Consider the following 21,878-nt stretch of genomic DNA (forward strand, 5'->3'; position numbering starts at 1 on the left):
ATACACTTACAATTAGTGCACCAACCCAAAAAACCTCCCTCCCTCCATTTCTTTCTGTTATCAATATTCTGGTTCCTACATTATATATCAATATATATCAATACAGTCTGCAAGGGATACAGTCCGTAAGCACACATGATTGTGCGTGCTGCTGCTCCACTAATAGTACTAACCTTTAACAGTTAATTTTACTCATTTTCATTAATTACTAGTTTCTATGTAACTGTTTTTATATTGTTTTACTTTCTTTTTTATTCAAGAAAATGTTTTTAATTTATTTATCTTATTTTACAATTTTTTTTAAAAAGTACCTTATCTTCACCATACCTGGTTGTCCAAATTAGGCATAATAATGTGTTAATTCCACGACTGCATATATCGGTTGATATCGGTATCGGTTGATATCGGTATCGGTAATTAAAGAGTTGGACAATATCGGAATATCGGATATCGGCAAAAAGCCATTATCGGACATCCCTAATACAAACATATATATACATATATATGTATACATATATACATACATATACATATATACATATATATATATACACATATATATAGACATATGTATACATATATACACATATATATATATACATACATACATAAATGTATATGTATATATGTGTATATATATATATATATATATATATATATGTGTGTATATTTATACACATATATACATATATATATATATATATTAGCATTTTTAGCATGCAAATTTTTGTAGCCAATTTTACAACCGACCACCTCAGAGTCATATAAATTGGTACTCCATACATGCTAACTGTTATGTTAAAATTAGGATGCTAAGTTGTTGGTTTTTTTTTTTACATACGTACGCTTCATAGTCATGACCTGGTACTTGACTAATTCTTAGTGTTAGCATGCTAAAGTTAGCAATTTCCGCATTCGCACACAATTTCTCCCAAAATTGGTATATTCCAATTTTTTTTGCGTGTGATGCTCTTATTTTGTCTTTGTTTATATTTAAACGGCGGACATTTGTCTATAAAATTATGAAGACGCTGCTGATGGTGTGTTTGACAGAGAGATACACCCCTGATTGTAAATAATGTAAATAATTCAATGTGATTATCTTGTGTGATGACTGTATTATGATGATAGTATATATGATAGTATATATCTGTATCATGAATCAATTTAAGTGGACCCCGACTTAAACAAGTTGAAAAACGTATTCGGGTGTTACCATTTAGTGGTCAATTGTACGGAATATGTACTTCACTGTGCAACCTACTAATAAAAGTCTCAATCAATCAATCAATCAATCAATCAAAAGTCCAATTGAATTTGACGCACGTTTTGTACTAAAACAAACTCATTTAAATCCGACAAATTTAACATAAATTAAAAACAGAGAATTTCTGGCACATCTTTCGTTCCCTTTACATGGATTTAGGACAGGAAGTCCTTTTAAGGCTTTCCTGCCCCCTCCCTTCATTGGCAAAACATGTGTTGTTATTTTTTGTTGTGTTTCTGTTCTCTCTGCTAATGTTACATGTTTTAAGCTGCTGTGTCTCCCTCTAGTGGACGGATGCGTCATTGCACTTCCTTACTACAGATAAACACCAACTTGAATTATTATTAGTGATGGAGCAGGAAGGGGTTAGGAAAATGTATGCAGTAAAACTCTAATATGAAGCGCCCTGTCATTACATGCACGTTAGGGAGGCCCTTGTGTGTAATATGCATGAAGTTATGTAATTATATTCAACTTTCACTTCAAAAAATGCCTTTTAAAGATGTTTTTCACATTAAAAGACCACCAGGCTTTGAATGACAAGTGACCTTAGGTTGCTGCTCTTTCTTCTGGTGCTTGCTGATGGTCTTTGGCGGCGCCACGCCCATCTTTGCAGACTTGAAAGACTCCAAACGGCTCCTCATGGTCCTCTGGAAGATCTCCTGCACCTCGTTCTCGTCTTTGTTGACCTCGAAATGACTCCGGCTGTACCTGTGCCGGTGCTGCGGAGCGGAGAAGGCGGGGAGGTCAGAGGCGGGACCGCGCTCAAGTGAGGCAGAGAGGCGGGTACCTGTTTCCTGCCCTTGTACAGGTGTTGCTGCAGGAGGTGGTGACTGTTGATGTCCTCCGCCTCCCTCACGCCTTTCATGGTCTGCTCGTGCATTTCCAGGCTCACAGAGGGCACGGGGTCTCTCCTGGTGGGACACAACCAGATGCGTTGTGGTTATTATTATTATCACGCCGTCGCAGCATTTGCAAAAAGTAGCAGCAAACGTTGCCAAGTTTAAGGCGTGTTTTTTCCTAATGATATTACATCCGCCTTTGAGTTTAGGAATTTGGAATAAGTGGAACCCCAACCCCCAAAAGCACAGGATTTCAACAAACCTAACAAAATATGCTTTGTTTGCATCTTAAATTAAACTTTTTTGATCTTGCAGGCCTTTTTTCAGATGCCTCAATTAGCAGAAGTGCACTTTCCAATTTTGACATGCTAACAGTTAGCATGCTATTTTATTTTTATTTATTTTTTAGCCAATTTTGCAGTCAAACGTCTCAGACTCATAACTTGGTACTTGACAAATGCTAACTGTTAGCATGTGAACGTTAACATTCTAGCATGCTATTTTTTTTTTTCTCAGAGTCTTATAACTTGGTACTTGACACATGCTAACTGTTAGCAGGCTAACATTAGCATTATGCTTTGTGCTTTATTTGCATCCAAAATTAAACGTTTGTGATCTTTTTTTTTGGTATTTTCCTGGAGCAGTTTCATGCCTTCCTTTGAGCCATATTTCCCCGCATCGACTTTGTTTTAGCAATCAAGAATATTTCAGTCGTTTTGTATCCTTCTTTGTGGGGACATTGTCGATTGTCATGTCATGTTCGGATGTACATTGTGGACGCCGTCTTTGCTCCACAGTAAGTCTTTGCTGTCGTCCAGCATTCTGTTTTTGTTTACTTTGTAGCCAGTTCAGATTTAGTTTCGTTCTGCATAGTTTCAATGCCTTTTCTTAGGGGCACTCACCTTTTGTTTATTTTTGGTTTAAGCATTAGACACCTTTTTACCTGCACTCTGCCTCCCGCTGTTTCCGACATCTACAAAGCAATTAGCTACCGGCTGCCACCTACTGATATGGAAGAGTATTACACGGTTACTCTGCCGAGCTCTAGACAGCACCGACACTCAACAACAACACATCATTTGCAGACTATAATTACTGGTTTGCAAAAAATATTTTGAACCCAAATAGGTGAAATTAGATCTTCTCTCACGGCACACCAGACTGTGCCGCGGCACAGTGGTTGAAAAACACTGATGTAGACCACAAGGAAGTCTTTTACATTTAGAAACAAATCACAATAATATGACTCCTTTAATGCGCCCTATAATCCGGTGCGCCTTTTGTATGAAAATAGACCTGACTAGACCCGCTCATCGGCAGTGCGCCTTATAATCCGGTGCGCCCTATGGTCTGGAAAATACAGTATATGTGATCTAGCAGCATTCACATCATCATTTTGGCTGGCAGCTAAAAGTTTGGCTCACCTCACGGGGGACACTGCCCCGTGATCGTCCCCCATGTCAGCCATGATGTCGGGCATGACCCCGGAGAACTTATCCCCGAACTTCTTCTTGAAGTCAATAAAAGCGGATTCGTTGCGGACGAACTCCAGAGAGCCTTTGCGCTCGCCCTGCACCACAAGAACAATCCCGTTGTCAACACGGCGAATATGAAATAAAGCCAAAGATCCACGTCCACACCTCAGCCACGTAGCTCATGGCATCCTTCAGGTTCAGCTTGTGGAAGACTTTGAAGACGTAGTCGCGGTTCTTTCTGGCCGACGGCTTCATTAAAACCCCGGACATCCACCTATCCTCAAAATGACTCCACCTGCACAGCGAAACCAAAAAAATGCGGTAAATAAATGCGTTTTAATTCTGACTGAAGTGTTGCCATACTTGTCTCTCATGTAGTTGTGTCCAATTTGTCCAGAGATGTCTTCAATGGCCACAAGCATGTGATCGAAGACCTGAAAAAAAACGGAAATTCTGTAAGTGTTTAGTGTCAGGTTCAAACACTGATGACATCTATTAAACAAGACAAGAAGCAAATAATTAAACAGAGACATAATTAAATTTGGCTCAATTGAGGAGAGACGCCTGGACTGTACTCTTTGTCCAGTCTCACCACGCTCCTGACGAAAGATTGCACGCTTGATTACATGGCAACAGTTGTTTCTAAGGGACGAGGGTCGTAAACAGCCATCACTTTTGAAAAAAACGTCGTAAAACAGTTCAAAGAAGAGGTCCCTGGAGGGGAGTCAGGTCCTGCTTCCTCTTCGCTTTGTAGATCTCGGGTCAAGACAACATCTTTCTGTTGATTACAATACATGAACGAAACAGAACACCTTCGTGTTGCTTCCCATCCTACACAGTGGAGTTTTACACGCCTTCTTGGTAAGATCAAAGACAGCTTTTGTCTTCTCGCCGGAAACTCATTGAAACACAAAGTTTTGTGATCATTTAGATACAATTGTTCTGACATTTAGTTTAAACGACGTCCTCTAAAATGGACATTTGTGTCTAATGTGGGTATCCAAACTGTCCAAGTGTGTGAATTATCTTTGGTGATAAACAAAGGTGCAACAAATTAAACAACAAAAAGAGCATAATGTACAGTCTTCCCTCGTTTATCCCTGTTAATTGATTCCGGACATGACAATGACTAATTTCCGCAAAAAAGTAGGAATTATCAACTATAAAGCCAACATTTTAATAGCTTGTTTTGTCTGTATTATAGTTCTAGCTGCTTTTAGTACCCACACCCACTTAGAACTAGTACATATAGAAACATTCTTAAAATGCATGCGTTAGCTTTAGTCTGGTTAAAAAAAAATCAAATATTAAAAATGGCTTCTGCATGCAATCTGGTAAAAAATAAAAAATAAAATAAAAATTAAGAAATTAAAAAAAATATTATATATATAAATATATATATATATATTTATATATATATATATATATATTAAAAATGGCCTCTGCATGCAATCTGGTTCAAAAAAAAAATCTAATATTAAAAATGGCCGCTGCATGCAATCCGGTTAAAAAATATCAAATATTAAAAATGGCCTCTGCATGCAATCTGGTTAAAAAATGTCAAATATTAAAAATGGCCTCTGCATGCAATCTGGTTAAAAAAAATTATATATATATATATATATATATATATATATATATATATATATATATATATATATATATATATATATATATATATATATATATATATATATATATATATATATATATATAATAAAAATGGCCTCTACATGCAATCTTTAAAACATATCAAATATTAAAAATGGCCTCTGCATGCAATCTGGTTAAAAAATATCAAATATTAAAAATGGCCTCTGCATGCAATCTGGTTAAAAAAAATTATATATATATATATATATATATATATATATATATATATATATATATATATATATATATATATATATATATATATATATATATATATATATATATATATATATATATATATATATATATATATATATATAATAAAAATGGCCTCTACATGCAATCTTTAAAACATATCAAATATTAAAAATGGCCTCTGCATGCAATCTGGTTAAAAAATATCAAATATTAAAAATGGCCTCTGCATGCAATCTGGTTAAAATATATGTATATATATATATATATATATATATATATATATATATATATATATATATATATATATATATATATATATATATATATATATATATATATATATATATATATATATATATATATATATAATAAAAATGGCCTCTGCATGCAATCTTTAAAACATATCAAATATTAAAAATGGCCTCTGCATGCAATCTGGTTAAAAAAAAATATTAAAAAAAAAAAAAAAAAAATTTAAAAAAAAAAAAAGGCATCTGCATGCAATCCGGTTAAAAAATATCAAATATTAAAAATGGCCTCTGCATGCAATCTGGTAAAAAAAATAAAATAATATATATATATATAAATATATATATATATATATATATATATATATATATATATTAAAAATGGCCTCTGCATGCAATCTGGTTTAATTATATATATATATATATATATATATATATATATATATATATATATATATATATATATGTATACTCTAGCCTTTAAATAGACTCCCTTTTTAGACCAGTTGATCTGCCGTTTCTTTTCTTTTCTTTTCTATTCTGCTCCGGGGTGGACCGCTAGCCTGTCCATCAGATGGGGACATCTCTACGCTGCTGACCCGTCTCCACTCGGGATGGTTCCCGCTGGCCCCACCATGGACTGGACTTTCGCTGATGTGTTGGACTTTCACAATATTATGTCAGACCCACTCGACACCGAGGATGTCGTTGTGGCTTGTACAGCCCTTTGAGACACTTGTGATTTAGGGCTATATAAATAAACATTGATTGATTGATTGATTGATATATATATATATATATATATATATATATATATATATATATATATATATATATATATATATATATATATATATATATATATATATATATATATATATATATATAAATGGCCTCTGCATGCAATCTGGTTAAAAAATATCTAATATTAAAAATGGCCTCTGCATGCAATCTGGTTAAAAAATATCTAATATTAAAAATGGCCTCTGCATGCAATCTGGTTAAAAAATATCAATTATTAAAAATGGCCTCTGCATGCAATCCTGTTAAAAATATCAAATATTAAAAATGGCAGCTGCATGCAATCTGGTTAAAAAATATCTAATATTAAAAATGGCCTCTGTATGAAATCTGGTTAAAAAAAGAAAAAAAAAAAAAAAAAAAAAAAGGCCTCTGCATGCAATCTGGTTAAAAATGATCAAATATTAAAAATGGCCGCTGAATGTGGAAAAAGTTTGGACACGCCTGCTCATTGTTAACACCAATTACCTTGTTTTGAACCTTTTCTATGAGTGTGACTTCCAAGGTGGCCGCTCTCTTGACTTTCAGCCATTTGACAAGCGGTTTCATTGTCACCCCCTGCAGGACACAAAATCAAACACATGAAGGCAAAAATGGCGGGAAGGAAGACTAACTTGACTGTGAAGAACCATCCCACCTGAAGAATGACAGTGAAATAAACGACAATCAGCGTTGTGGAGACCATCAGGTTCTTCTCCTTGATCTTGTTGTCGTCCAGCATCACTGCCAGGCCGTAGGCCACCGCCCCTCGCAGGCCACCGTAGCTCATAATGATCTGATCGATGACCTCCAACGGGACGAGGCGGAACTTGTTCATGATCCAGGTAAGTGCAAACACACCTGTTGTGTACAGTCAACCAAAGAAAAAGTTATTACGTTGATTACTTTTGTGGTTCTTAACCTTTCCGACCTCGGGCCCCGACATTTACACTAATCACCTGTCACCCTTATTAGCAGCAGCCGGAACGAGACACATTGTTGGAGTTGCTGGTGAGCAGAGGCATGAGAGCGAGAGACAGTTTGCTGGAAAGTGTAAATTTTACTCAAGATTTGAATTCTATTCAATAATTATATCTAACAGTGGTGTGCCGTTAGAACCAGCAAGGCCTTCTCTGCTGGCCTAACATAAATCATGATCATAGATTAATAAAAGTTCATTTTAATCTACTTTCCATAAAGTATTCATCATATTCCCTTCATGTCTTATTAGGCTACAGTGTAGCTTGTTTTTAACATTAGAGCTTTTATCCAATCAGAATTCAGCGAGCTTGTTGCCAGCGCTGTATGAATTCTGCCGGATAGACCGTTGATAGACAGTTGCGATAGCCAATCAGATCACCAGTTGTTGACAGTAGCCCATCTAGGTAGCCTCACGCTAAACGTGACTTTGATTGGGTTTTCACTTGTCACTCCCAAGTGAGAATCCAATCACAAGTTGTAATTTTGCAAAAAGCAGTAAGAGGCACCGGAGCCATACCCGGCCAACGGAGAAAATCATCGGTTCTCACTTTTTTTACTCACTAAGAAAAAGTTCAAATATTGTATTTATGTATTTTTCCACATTTAATATGTTCTTTACAACTATTTTAAATTTTTGACAGTACCACGTAAGGTATGTTTAAAATGCTGATGCGGGTTAATTGATTTTTAAATGTACCGAAATATTGCCTGTTTTGTACACTGTTGAGAGGTTTCAATGTCCAGTAGTGCACACGTGTGTTTCTGTATAGTATTTCTCCAGACTTGGTCATATAAATTATAGTATTAGTAGTAGTAGGACATCAGTGGCCTAGTGGTTAGAGTGTCCGCCCTGATCGGTAGGTTGTGAGTTCAAACCCCGGCCGAGTCATACCAAAGACTATAAAAATGGGAGCCATTACCTCCCTGCTTGGCACTCAGCATCAAGGGTTGGAATTGGGGGTTAAATCACCAAAAATGATTCCTGGGCACGGCCACCGCTGCTGCCCACTGCTCCCCTCACCTCCCAGGGAGTGATCAAGGGTGATGGGTCAAATGCAGAGAATAATTTCGCCACACCTAGTGTGTGTGTGACAATCATTGGTACTTTAACTTTTACCTTAACATGTGCTTTAGGCTTAGGTCAGGCTGATAGGAAAAATAAGCACTAACCTTATAAATAATTGACAAAAAAACACAATTACATTGTTGTGTTAAAATAAATTAATAATAAATATGTTTCTTGACCCAAATAAAATCAAAGTGTAAATGAAAATTCAGCTACAACGCTTTAGTCATCATTTTTGCGCTTAAGAAACTTCTCTACTGTGGAGGGGGGCGTCGGTGCGGGCCTGCCGAGGAGCGAGGTGTGTAAGGACCGGCCTCGAAGACAGCGGCATGTGAGTAGATTGCCCAGCTGGGGCTTGTTATCTAATCACCTGTCGCCCTTATTAGCAGCAGCCGGCACGAGACACGTTGTTGGAGTCGCTTGTGAGCAGAGGCATGAGAGCGAGAGACAGTTTGCTGGAAAGCAAAACCACACTGCTCTATGAAAATAAAAGACTTGTTACCTCAGGCTACCGGGCTCACAAAAGGATCTTTGTGTTAGAATAATTGTTTCGAAGTTATCACAAAAACTTTCTGTTACATTGAGTGCCCGGTGAGAAGCAAAAGCTGTCTTTGAAACCTACCAAGAAGAAGGCTTGTAAAACTCCACTGTGTAGGGGGGGAAGCAACATGAAGGTGTTTCTATTTCGTTCATATATTGTAATCAACGGAAAGATATTGTCTGACCCAAGAACTACAAAAGCGAAGAGGAAGCAGGACCATACTCCCCTCCAGGCGACCTCTTTTTAACTGTTTTACGAACCTCTTTTTGAAACTGTTTTACGAACCTCTTTTTGAACTCTTTTATGACCTCTTCTTTGAACTGTTTTACGACCTTTTCTGTGAACTGTTTTACGACCCAGCCCCTTTGGAAGCAGCTGTTGACATGTGGTCAGAGAAAGTCCAAATAAAGGAGGAGGCATACAATCTTTCGCCAGAGCGTGCTGAGACACTGTACAAGGCATACTTGCCAACCTTGAGACCTCCGATATCGTGGTTGGAGCGGGGGGCGTGGTTAAGGGCGTGGTTAAGAGGAGAGTATATTTACAGCTATAATTCACCAACTCAAGTATTTCATATATATATATATATATATATATATATATATATATATATATATATATATATATATATATATATATATATATATATATATATATATATATATATATATATATATATATATATATATATATATATATATATATACATACATATATATATATATATGTATGAAATACTTGACTTTCAGTGAATTATAGCTATATATATATATATATATATATATATATATATATATATATATATATATATATATATATATATATATATATATATATATATATATATATATATATATATATATATATATATATATTTTATTATACATATAAATAAAATAAATACTTGAATTTTAGTGTTCCGGAGGCTATCCAGTAGATGGCAGCATTGTCCTGTTTAACTTCTCCGTTCATGTCTGAGTATATCATTTCGGCCACCGTGTTCAATGGAGAAGTCTGTTTTACAAAATGTACAGGCAACATACTCCTTCCCCTTCGAACTGTCCTGGATGAACTGAAATTCTTGTTTTCATTCGTTTTGGAACTTGCAAGCGTATTTCTTCATCTTGCTCGTCGACGGCGTCGCCATGTCTGCAACTTCCTCGTTCTTCTGCTTCGTCTCCTTGTTGTGTGCGCAGTTGTGCACTCTACTCTCTAAAAGCCGTAGATGTTATGACGTCATTGGGCAGGCAAGCTGTTTATATTGTGGAAAAGCGGACGTGAGAACAGGCTGTCCCCACTCAGGTCCGCATTGAGCTGGAGGGGGCGTGGCCTCCAGCTCCGGCTGAATACCGGGAGTTTGTCGGGAGAAAATTTCTGCCGGGAGGTTATCGGGAGAGGCGCCGAATGCCGGGAGTCTCCCGCTAAAAACGGGAGGGTTGGCAAGTATGGTACAAGGGTACAGTGTCCGGGCGTCTCTCCTCAAATTGAGCCAAATTGAATTCTGTCTCTGTTTATTTCCTTGCTTCGTGTCTTGTTTAATAGATGTTTGAACCTGACACTTTGTGTCAGAAGAACCCACAGGAGGGCAACCGCTACATCTATATCTTTAGCTTCGGACTTATTCTGTTTGTTTGATATTGTCATTACTGCCACAAGTGGTGGACTAGTGTATTACAACTGGTTGCCACTAAGGCTTTGTGCCACTATTTTTTTGGTGGACCGCTACACTGCAAAAAGTGAAATCTAAGTAAGATGAAGTATCTCAAATAAGGGTGATATTTGCTTATTTTCTGTCTAATTCTACTCACTAAGCAGATTTTATGTTAGAGTGTTTTACTTGTTTTAAGGGTTTTGGTCCTAAATGATCTCAGTAAGATATTACAGCTTGTAGCTGAGATTTGATGAGCTATATTGAGTAAAACATGCTTGAAACTAGAATATCAAGTGTTGCAAAGCTGTGTCATCAACACTCACAAGTATAAAACTACTTTTTTAAAGTCATCATTTCAATCATGATGCCGAGCGCATATCATTATGTCAAGATAATGGCAATAGCATTTTTAATTTACGAATATTTTTCAACATATTGAGCAAAAAGGTCTCTTTTTCTTCTACCAAGAAAAGTGCACTTGTTATTAGTGAGAATATACTTATTTTAAGGTATTGTTGGGTTCATTGAGGTTAGCTAATTTTACTTGTTTTGAAAAGTCTCGACAAGCCGAATTTTCTTGTTATATTGGCTGATAATTTTGCTTAGTTCAAGTAAAATACCCCTCATTTTTCTTGTTTTTGAACACTGACTTTTTGCAGTGTAGGGGCCCTAACGGCACGCTAATGGTTAAGAAACACTGCCTTACATGCTGCTAACATCTCACCTATGATGCGGTAGACGAAGATAAAAAGCAGCGTGAGGAGGATGAAGCCGGTGTTCCACACCCATAAGGATTTATCCACCGCTGAGATTCCGAGGAAAACAAATATGATGGTTTCCGATCCGTTGGCGATCACCTTCATGGCGTATCTGACCGTAGTGACGGACCTTTCGTCCATGTTTGCGTTGATGTACTTTTGGCAGGAGACGCCACAGAAGACGATCCTGCATTGGCGCAAGATCAGAAATCCATTCGACTCGAAGTGAAGAACTTCCCGGAATCTGAAGGGAGTACTCACGACAGGATGGCGGAGAGGGAGAGCATCTCGGCTGTGAGGTAGGAGAGGTACCCCACCACGAAGATGAAGCCCGCCTCGATGATCTGGATGTTTTTGGTGCACCTGGTCAGAAGGGAGAGCAGCAACCCAAACACCATGCCGAGGAGGGAGCCGCCGAATGCCACCACAAAGAAGGAAACTGGAGACAAAGGGAGAACATTCCATTTATCCCAGCATATGATTTATACCAGGACTTGGTTCATGAGCATATGCTTACTTATTCCTTTGATTATCTCCACAGCATCAATCTGGGATCCTCCCAGAGAAACAAACGAATCAAACACATTAAAGAGCACCTGAAATGAGAGAGGGAGAATGCCGGGTTTTTAGGAGGTAATCAGTTGGTTCTAAAGAACAGTAGATCCTGCACTGCAAAAAGCCAGTGTTCAAAAACAAGAAGAAGAAAAAATAAAAAAATTAGGGGTATTTTATTTGAACTAAGCAAAATTATCTGCCAATAGAACCTTGTCAAGACTTTCCAAAACAAGTAAAATTAGCTAACCTCAATGAACCCAAAAATACTTTAAAATAAGTATATTCTCACTAATAACAACTGTACTACTATATGAGTACGTATTTTCTATTGTTTCATAGAAAATAAAAAAGCAAAGTCCATTTGGCTGTCATCTGTTTTAATTATGAGACACAATTGTGTCAAAGTCATGATTTTTTTTTGTCATGCTTGAAATAACAAATGATTAGTTTAAAAAAGTAGTTTTATACTTGTGAGTAGAGATGTCCGATAATACCGGACTGCTGATATTATCGGGCGATAAATGCTTTAAAATGTAATATCGGAAATAGGGATGTCCGATAATATCGGCCTGCCGATATTATCGGCCGATAAATGCGTTAAAATGTAATATCGGAAATTATCGGTATCGGTTTTTTTATTATCTGTATCGGGTTTTTTTTGTGTGTTTTTTTTATTAAATCAACATAAAAAACACAAGATACACTTACAATTAGTGCACCAACCCAAAAAACCTCCCTCCCCCCATTTCTTTCTGTTATATATAGGCATAATAATGTGTTAATTCCACGACTGCATATATCGGTTGATATCGGTATCGGTTGATATCGGTATCGGTAATTAAAGAGTTCGACAATATCGGAATATCGGATATCGGCAAAAAGTCATTATCGGACATCCCTAATCGGAAATTATCGGTTTCAAAATGATCGGTATCGGTTTCAAAAACTAAAATGTATGACTTTTTAAAACGCCGCTGTGTACACGGACGTAGGGAGAAGTACAGAGCGCCAATAAACCTTAAAGGCACTGCCTTTGCGTGCCGGCCCAATCACATAATACCTACGGCTTTTCACACACACAAGTGAATGCAAGGCATACTTGGTCAACAGCCATACAGGTCACACTGAGGGTGGCCGTATAAACAACTAATACTGTTACAATTATGCGCCACACTGTGAACCCACACCAAACAAGAATGCCAAACACATTTCGGGAAAACATCCGCACCGTAACACAACATAAACACAACAGAACAAATACCCAGAACCCCTTGCAGCACTAACTCTTCCGGGATGCTACAATATACACCCCTCGCTACCTCTACCCCGCTCTCTCAGGGAGAGCATGTCCCAAATTCCAAGCTGCTGTTTTGAGGCAAGTTAAAAAAAATAATGCACTTTGTGACTTCAATAATAAATATGGCAGTGCCATGTTGGCATTTTTTTTCCATAACTTGAGTTTATTTATTTTGGGAAACCTTGTTACATTGTTTAATGCATCCAGCGGGGCATCACAACAAAATTAGTCATAATAATGTGTTAATTCCACCACTGTATATATCGGTATCGGTTGATATCTGAATCGGTAATCAAGAGTTGGACAATATCGGAATATCGGCAAAAAATCCATTATCGGACATCTCTACTTGTGAGTGTTGATGACACAGCTTTGCAACAGTTGATATTCTAGTTTCAAGCATGTTTTATTCAATATAGGTCATCAAATCTCAGCAACAAGCTGTAATATCTTACTGAGATCATTTAGGATCAAAACCCTTAAAACAAGTAAAAGACTCTAACATAAAATCTGCTTAGTGAGAAGAATTATCTTATCAGACAGAAAATAAGCAAATATCACCCTTATTTGAGATATTTCATCTTACTTAGATTTCACTTTTTGCCGTGTGTGAGGACAATCAATCTAATGGGTGCCCATTAAGTCAATGGCGAGGTACCGGTCGGGTGTGTCAGTCCATCGCTGTCAAAACAGGGGGGGTTTTCGCAACTTACTGCGAGGATTGTTCTCCCAGGATGCAAACGGACTATTTTGGACAGGACTTGGAGGTAGGAACATATTTATTAATGAATAAATCCTACACAGGGCAAAAGTCAGCAACTAAAACAAAAGGAAAGCGTGCCGATTGCACGAGAGGCTAAGGGACATCAAACTTAAAGCAGGAAACATACGCTAACACTTAGCCTGAACTATGGACATGAAACAAACAAAACTTACTGTGGCAAGAAACGAGCAGCGTGAACTAAACATGACACAAGCAATGACGCCAGGACGACTAACTGGCGAACACATGAGGCAGGTGAAACTAATCAGTCGCCACGGAAACTAAAACAAACAAGGATGCACAAAAACAGGAACTTTTGGAGTCTTAAACTAACAGAAAATAACAAAAAACATGATCCAGACCACAGATCATGACAATCGCTAACCAAAAATAGACCTAAAAATTAGCCATCATCAATCTTTACCAAGACGTCCCTTTCGTCACTTGATTGACATTCAAAGCACCCGAGGGTCTTGTGAGATGACGCTGGCTGCTGCCAGTTCATTATTAAGAAAAAATGACCGACAGGAAGGCGAGAAACACTTTTTATTTCAACAGACTCTCGCGCTGTACCTGCCGTCAAAACTCTAAAGACCGACTGCACAGTTCCTATCTTTACAATGTATGTCTTGTAAAGTCTATTTAAAAAAAAAAAGAGTATGGAAGCTGGACAAATAAGATTGCAAAAAGCAACCACTTTCATGTGGTATTGGACAGAAAGGAGGACTTTTTTTTCTCCTCCATTTGAAAATGTGGACGTTATCATCACTACTGTCTGATTCCAATCAACGCAAGTCATCAGAATCAGGTAATACACCAACTTATATTCTTGTCTTCATGAAAGAAAGGAATGTGTCATGCTTGTATTATCATTAAACACCTTTAACTTGTTAACCAAAACCTCTCTTTCATAAATAAATCCATATAAATGATATATATGAATGAGGTAGAGCCCCTCCACATGTACAGAAAAGTAGCTCGCCTGCAGAAAAAGTGTGGGCACCCCTGGTCAAGCTTGTAGAGCAGGGGTCGAAGGACGGAGCCTTGTGGTACGCCACAGTCTAATCATTCCAAAAAAAAGAAACTTTGTGAGCACAATAATGCACCTACTGGAATGCTGATGGAGTCAAACTAAAGAGCAATGAGGAGATTTTATATGGTTTTATTGAGGGTTGAATTTGCTTTGATGCGGTTTCAAGGCCACCTGGGAAAGGTTCATTGAGTTCACGGTGTAACGTACGCTGGCCAAGCAAAAGACTTTTTTAAAAAAAAAACGGAATTGTATAAGCACTGTAAGAAATAGGTCTGTTTGAGAGCGCTAATACGAACCACGGTCACGCCGTCGTTGAGCAGGGACTCTCCAAACACCAGGATGAAGAGGACCTCGTTGACGTGGACCTGCTCAAACACGGCGAGGACCGCTACCGGGTCCACGGCAGCAATCAGACTGCCGAACAGAAGATACTGCAGCAGGCCGATGTCCAGGTCACCTGCGAAAACAACCTGTTTTACTTCCAGTTGGACTTTAATCAGGGCTTGATGATAGATATTGTACAACCGTCCAAGAAGGTATGGACTGCTACTTTCAAATATAATATAATCGCTTCCATGAACTCATTAGACAGGTGAAGTCACACAGTTTGATTCTTAAGTACCTTTGTTCTTAAGTACCTTGGTTTGTATGCTGTTAAAACGCAGTGGAACTTCTAAAACCTTAAGCGTGGTACAATATGTTGTTGAAACTACAATTAGTGCAAAACTTTGCCTATAATTAGGGCAAAACTTGGGAGTTCAAACTATCGCTAGCAAATATTTCTATAATGCAGCGGTTCCCAACCACTGTGCCATGAGAGTGTATCAGAATTGTCCAAATTAAACCAAACAAAAAAACAGTAAAATGTAAGAACAGTATGAAAAAAAAAAAAAGAGAACAAAACCGTGCCTGATCTAGTAATAATAATAATAATAATAGATTTTATTGGTAAAAAGCACTTTACATTGAGTAAACAACCTCAAAGTGCTACAGTGTATTAAAAAAATAAAATAAAAAATAAATTAAAATTAAAATTAAAATTAAAATTAAAATTAAAATTAAAATTAAAATTAAAATTAAAATTAAAATTAAAATTAAATTAAAATTAAAATATAATTTAAAAAAATTAAATAAAAAGTAGAACAGCCTAATAGCTAGAACTAGTATGCATACATCTAAAAAAAAGGTTTTCTTTTTAAAAAAAAAAGAAGGGTTTTTAAGCTTTTTTTAAAAGCATCCACAGTCTGTGGTGCCCTCAGGTGGTCAGGGAGAGCGTTCCGCAGACTGGGAGCGGCGGAACAGAAATAGTACTACTATTACTTCCAAATAATACCTGCTAAATAGCGTGTGAAAACTCTAAAATTGTGTGTGCTATTAAATGGGCCAAGACTGCGTGTACAATTAATAATGAGTGCAAAAGTGCCTGTCACCGTGGAGACACTCATTTCCTCCACATTTATGACATCAGATTGATCCAATCTGTGGCTTTTTGTCATGTTGTTAAATATGATATGTATCACCTTATCTTGGCTATAGTTAAGCGAGATCGAGACGACAGAACCTACTTTTAGCATGTTGAAGGTGCACTGTGAGAGGCTCGGCAGAGTTGTGATGGTGCGTCTGGAATGATCCAGATGCAGGAAAATGCATATTGCGAGATGTTTTTTTCATATAGGAAACATATTCAACATTACGATTCTTAAGTACCTTGGTTTGTATGCTATTATATGCTAATATTTGAGAAGCAGCAGCCACCACAGTTGACATACTTCACACAAAAGTCACAATTTATCTGATTGTTGGTCCAAAGCTAAGGAAAATTTGGGCAAATTGAGTGTATTTTGTTATTTTTTTTGGTTGTTCTGTGTATTTTTTTTAATTGTTTATTGTGTTAAAGTGCCTGATGGTCACAGTTAGAAAGGGCCCTTTGGGGCCAAACATAACTGCGATGTGGCCCTCAGTGAAAACGACCTGGACACCTCTGTTGTAAACTGTAAGTAGGGTTAGATATAATTAATGAGTATGGTTAACATCAAAAGTAGGATTATTAAATAAGTGCTAATATATGAGTGGGTTCCAAGCAATGTTCCCTCTAATTTTTCATGTGTGTGAGCAAACGCAAAAACTCCCTGAGCATTCAGTGGAGCCCATTTGAGCAACATCAGACGTGCACAGTGTGGCTACACTAGCAGCACACCTGTCCCAAACCTGACTAAATAACAAGTTACATCTCCATCCATCCATCCATTTTCTACCGCTTGTCCCTTTCGGGGTCGCGGGGGGTGCTGGAGCCTATCTTGTCCAGGGTGTACGGGGTACACCCTGGACAAGTCCCCACCTCATCGCAGGGCCAACACAGACAGACAGACAACATTCTCTTATCATTTTAATCAAATGACAGCAGTCATTTCCATGAGGTTCTTTTCTAATATAAGTGTTTAGGCCCACTTACAATGGCAATAACAAAAAATATTGTCTTTCATGAACTATGTACTTGTATTGTTTGTCTGGGTGGAGGTCCTGCTTTGGAAATAATTTGTACCCCTTTCAGACATTGCATTTAGTTCCCATTAAAACATTCACATGTTGCACAATGAGATGTAAGCAGGGGATCATGTGTACATTCCTGCAACTTCCTGTTTGTAAAAAATATATTTTTATGAGTATTTATTTAATATACTAACAGCATTTCATGATTAATATTTATAAATTAAGATTCCTAATAAATGACATTAGAATAAGCACACATTTGATTGGTAAATCATAGTGTAACGACGAATGGCACTATGTGTGGTGTTGGAGTTGTCCGACTTTTTGTGTGGCTGTAAACGCATCACTGGCTAAGTGCCATATGTGCATGTGTTGGCGCAAGTGAGAAAGAGCGAGCGGCTGCTGTTGATATAACAACGTTGCTTTTGGTCTGGTTTGTACTGCAGAAAATGACCACTTTTGTTAGATATACATTTTTTTTACTAATGTTTTGGTGATGTGTTTATGGCCGACAATAAAGAGTTTTGCTCAGTAAAGTGATGGATGGAATTCATGTCCTCAAAGCGTCTCGACAGACGTTACAATATTTGAACAATGATGACGAAAACTGTTTTCTCTGTCGTGTCCGTGTGTCGAAAATTGTTATGCGCTTATTTTTAGGGCCCGCACGGCCCATTGTCAAAGGAATCCCAAAATGGGACGAAAGGACCTATTGAATTTGTAAGGTTTTATTATTATTAGGGTTCGCATGTACCCTGTATAATTATTATTATTATTATTCCGCCGGCACAAAAAACTCTAATTTGACCCACTTCAAAACTCACCAAATTTGACACACACATCAGGACCTGGGAAAATTGCCATCTAATAAAAAAAAAAAAAAAAAACTCAAAATTGCGCTCTAGCGCCTCCTAGGAAAAAACAAAAACAAACTGCCTGTAACTCCCACTAGGAAGGTCGTAGAGACATGAAACAGGTCTGACGTAGACCTACATTTCATAATTTAACATCCTTGGGCAAAAACCAACAGGAAGTTGGCAATTTCCCCTTCAAGACTAAAAATGACTAAAAACACTAATTTTTGCTTATTTGAGCTGTAATTTGACCCCCTTAAAATACTTCAAAACTCACCAAACTTTTCACACACCTCAGGACTGGTGGAAATTGCGATCTAATAAAAAAACGAACCCCAAAGCTCAAATTTGCGCTCTAGTGCAATTTTTGAATAAAACAGAGACAAAACTGCTCCTCAGAGGAACACACAGACAAAACTGCTTGTAACTTCCGGTAGGAACGTCTTAGAGACATGAAACAAAAACCTCTATGTAGGTCTCACTTAGACCTACATTTCATAGATTGACACCCTTCAGCAAAAATCAACATGAAGTTTGCAATCCCTCCTTCAAAACTAAATTTTTGTTAAAACCGGTCACCAAACATCAAACATTATCTCCTATGAGCGCGTTTGTCGTTTCGGCTTCAAACTACTACAGGAGAGAGATTGAACCCTTCTGATTGACGGATACTCAAAGAGTTTGGATAAGTGCTACGGTTTTGATTTTACGAGCCTTCAAAGAACCGCTGCGCTGATAATGCTGCTGTGATTTTACGAGCCTTAATAGAACCACTGTACTGATGTCAACAAAAGTATTGGGACACTTAGGACTAACAGTAGACAAAAGTTTTTGGACACTTAGGACTAGCACCTGCCAAATATGCGGGCCCGACCAACGCTGCTTGCAGCTTTAATTTAATTTGATTTTGTGCGTGGCATAGATTTGCCCTGCGCAGAGGACGCTTGAGCAGTGCGCAATTGCACAGGCGCGCACCTTAGAGGGAACGTTGGCTCCAAGGTCAAAATGGTTAAGAGCCCCTGGTACACACTTCTAACATACTGTTTATTTCTCTTAAAAAATGCTGTTTATTCACTGATCGTCCACTACGGGAAAAATCGAAGAAATCACACAATATTTGACACTTACCCATGGCTCCTCCCATGTGACAGCCCCACAGCGACAGCCCCAGGCTGGCAGCGTTCCAGCAGGTCCCGATGATGGCGTAGACCAGAATGGTGCCCATGTTGCTGAAGAACAGCTTGTTGGGCATGAAGTAGCCCGCATCCAGGATGATTTGGGGCAGCAAGTAGAAGAAGAAGACGGTCGGGGTCAGCTTGAAGGTCTGCACCTTGTCTGCGCCCCAGATGATGCCGCCCAGGATGAAGCCGAAGCAGATGAGCAGGGCGCTCTCTGGGATGATGTTGGTCACGTGATGGTTGGCCTCGATGACTGGGGAAACAAAGGACAGTGAGAGAGTTAGATATTTGTAAATAAACACATTTTTGCTTCTAGAAAGGTCAAGGAGGATGTTTATTTCCAAGCATTCACAGCCAGACTAGACATTGAAACTAACCCATAAAACCCAAAAACAATGAGGTTGCAAAATTTGCAAATGATCAACTTTTTTTAACTTCTCCTTGGCATATAATTAACCAGCGTGTCTGCGTATATAAATGCCCAGAAATATTCTTGCATAACTAAAGAGTCACTTTTGGTTAAGCTTGCTTGACTTTATGGATTAATAATCAAGCCCAATCAGTGGGTGAAAATGTTGATTTATGTCAGTTTGGGGTTCATTGTTACTGGGTTAAGATGTTGCATTAAATAGGAGTCCAACACTTGGATAACAACTAAAAACACAACTTAAGTTCAATCACACTGTAGCATGACTTTAAGGGGACTTTTATGATTTGAATCTACAATTAAAACACTTCCTTGTGGTCTACATAATAAGTATTCAGAGCCTTTGCTCAATTCATCAATCAATCAATGTTTATTTATATAGCCCTAAATCACAAGTGTCTCAAAGGGTTGCACAAGTCACAACGACATCCTTGGTTCAGATTCCACATCAGGGCAAGGAAAAACTCAACCCAATGGGACAATGAGAAACCTTGGAGAGGGCCGCAGATGCGGGGACCCCCCTCCTAGGGCGACCGGTGCAATGGACGTCGAGTGGATCTAGCATAATATTGTGAGAGTCCAGTCCATAGTGGATCTAGCATAATATTGTGAGAGTCCAGTCCATAGTGGATCTAGCGTGAGAGTCCAGTCCATAGTGGATCTAACATAATATTGTGAGAGTCCAGTCCATAGTGGATCTAGCATAATAGTGTGAGAGTCCAGTCCATAGTGGATCTAACATAATATTGTGAGAGTCCAGTCCATAGTGGATCTAGCATAATATTGTGAGAGTACAGTCCATAGTGGATCTAGCATAATAGTGTGAGAGTCCAGTCCATAGTGGATCTAGCATAATAGTGTGAGAGTCCAGTCCATAGTGGATCTAACATAATATTGTGAGAGTCCAGTCCATAGTGGATCTAGCATAATATTGTGAGAGTCCAGTCCATAGTGCAACCAACATAATAGTGAGAGTCCAGTCCATAGTGGATCTAACATAATATTGTGAGAGTCCAGTCCATAGTGGATCTAGCATAATATTGTGAGAGTCCAGTCCATAGTGGATCTAGCATAATATTGTGAGAGTCCAGTCCATAGTGGATCTAACATAATAGTGAGAGTCCAGTCCATAGTGGATCCAACATAATAGTGAGAATCCAGTCCATAGTGGATCTAGCATAATAGTGTGAGAGTCCAGTCCATAGTGGATCTAACATAATATTGTGAGAGTCCAGTCCATAGTGGATCTAGCATAATATTGTGAGAGTACAGTCCATAGTGGATCTAGCATAATATTGTGAGAGTCCAGTCCATAGTGGATCTAGCATAATAGTGTGAGAGTCCAGTCCATAGTGGATCTAACATAATATTGTGAGAGTCCAGTCCATAGTGGATCTAGCATAATATTGTGAGAGTCCAGTCCATAGTGCAACCAACATAATAGTGAGAGTCCAGTCCATAGTGGATCTAACATAATATTGTGAGAGTCCAGTCCATAGTGGATCTAGCATAATATTGTGAGAGTCCAGTCCATAGTGGATCTAGCATAATATTGTGAGAGTCCAGTCCATAGTGGATCTAACATAATAGTGAGAGTCCAGTCCATAGTGGATCCAACATAATAGTGAGAATCCAGTCCATAGTGGATCTAACATAATAGTGTGAGAGTCCAGTCCATAGTGGATCTAACATAATATTGAGAGTCCAGTCCATAGTGGATCTAACATAATAGTGAGAGTCCAGTCCATAGTGGGGCCAGCAGGAGACCATCCCGAGCGGAGACAGGTCAGCAGCGCAGAGATGTCCCCAACCCATGCACAG

General features: G+C 38.0%; 1 protein-coding gene across 4 annotated transcripts in view; it reads right to left on the reverse strand.

Moving 5' to 3' along the window:
• The window catches only part of LOC133635988 (sodium/hydrogen exchanger 3-like), a 54,711-nt gene that overhangs the window by 1,059 nt on the left and 31,774 nt on the right, over positions 1–21,878 (reverse strand). For 2 of the 4 annotated variants that reach the window (XM_062029540.1, XM_062029542.1), the window contains 12 exons: positions 19,581–19,883; positions 15,405–15,565; positions 11,978–12,056; positions 11,722–11,899; positions 11,427–11,647; positions 7,122–7,324; positions 6,953–7,042; positions 3,948–4,018; positions 3,750–3,879; positions 3,534–3,679; positions 2,058–2,181; positions 1,816–1,989 (listed from right to left, as the gene is read on the reverse strand). In XM_062029540.1, the coding sequence (XP_061885524.1) occupies positions 1,816–1,989; positions 2,058–2,181; positions 3,534–3,679; positions 3,750–3,879; positions 3,948–4,018; positions 6,953–7,042; positions 7,122–7,324; positions 11,427–11,647; positions 11,722–11,899; positions 11,978–12,056; positions 15,405–15,565; positions 19,581–19,883 (1,880 nt within the window). Of the gene's footprint in view, positions 1–1,815; positions 1,990–2,057; positions 2,195–3,531; positions 3,680–3,749; positions 3,880–3,947; positions 4,019–6,952; positions 7,043–7,121; positions 7,325–11,426; positions 11,648–11,721; positions 11,900–11,977; positions 12,057–15,404; positions 15,566–19,580; positions 19,884–21,878 lie in introns of all 4 variants that reach the window. The other 2 variants (XM_062029539.1, XM_062029541.1) reach the window with 1 other exon arrangement.

The sequence above is a fragment of the Entelurus aequoreus genome, linkage group LG20 (assembly GCF_033978785.1).
Source record: "Entelurus aequoreus isolate RoL-2023_Sb linkage group LG20, RoL_Eaeq_v1.1, whole genome shotgun sequence".
NCBI lineage: Eukaryota > Metazoa > Chordata > Actinopteri > Syngnathiformes > Syngnathidae > Entelurus > Entelurus aequoreus.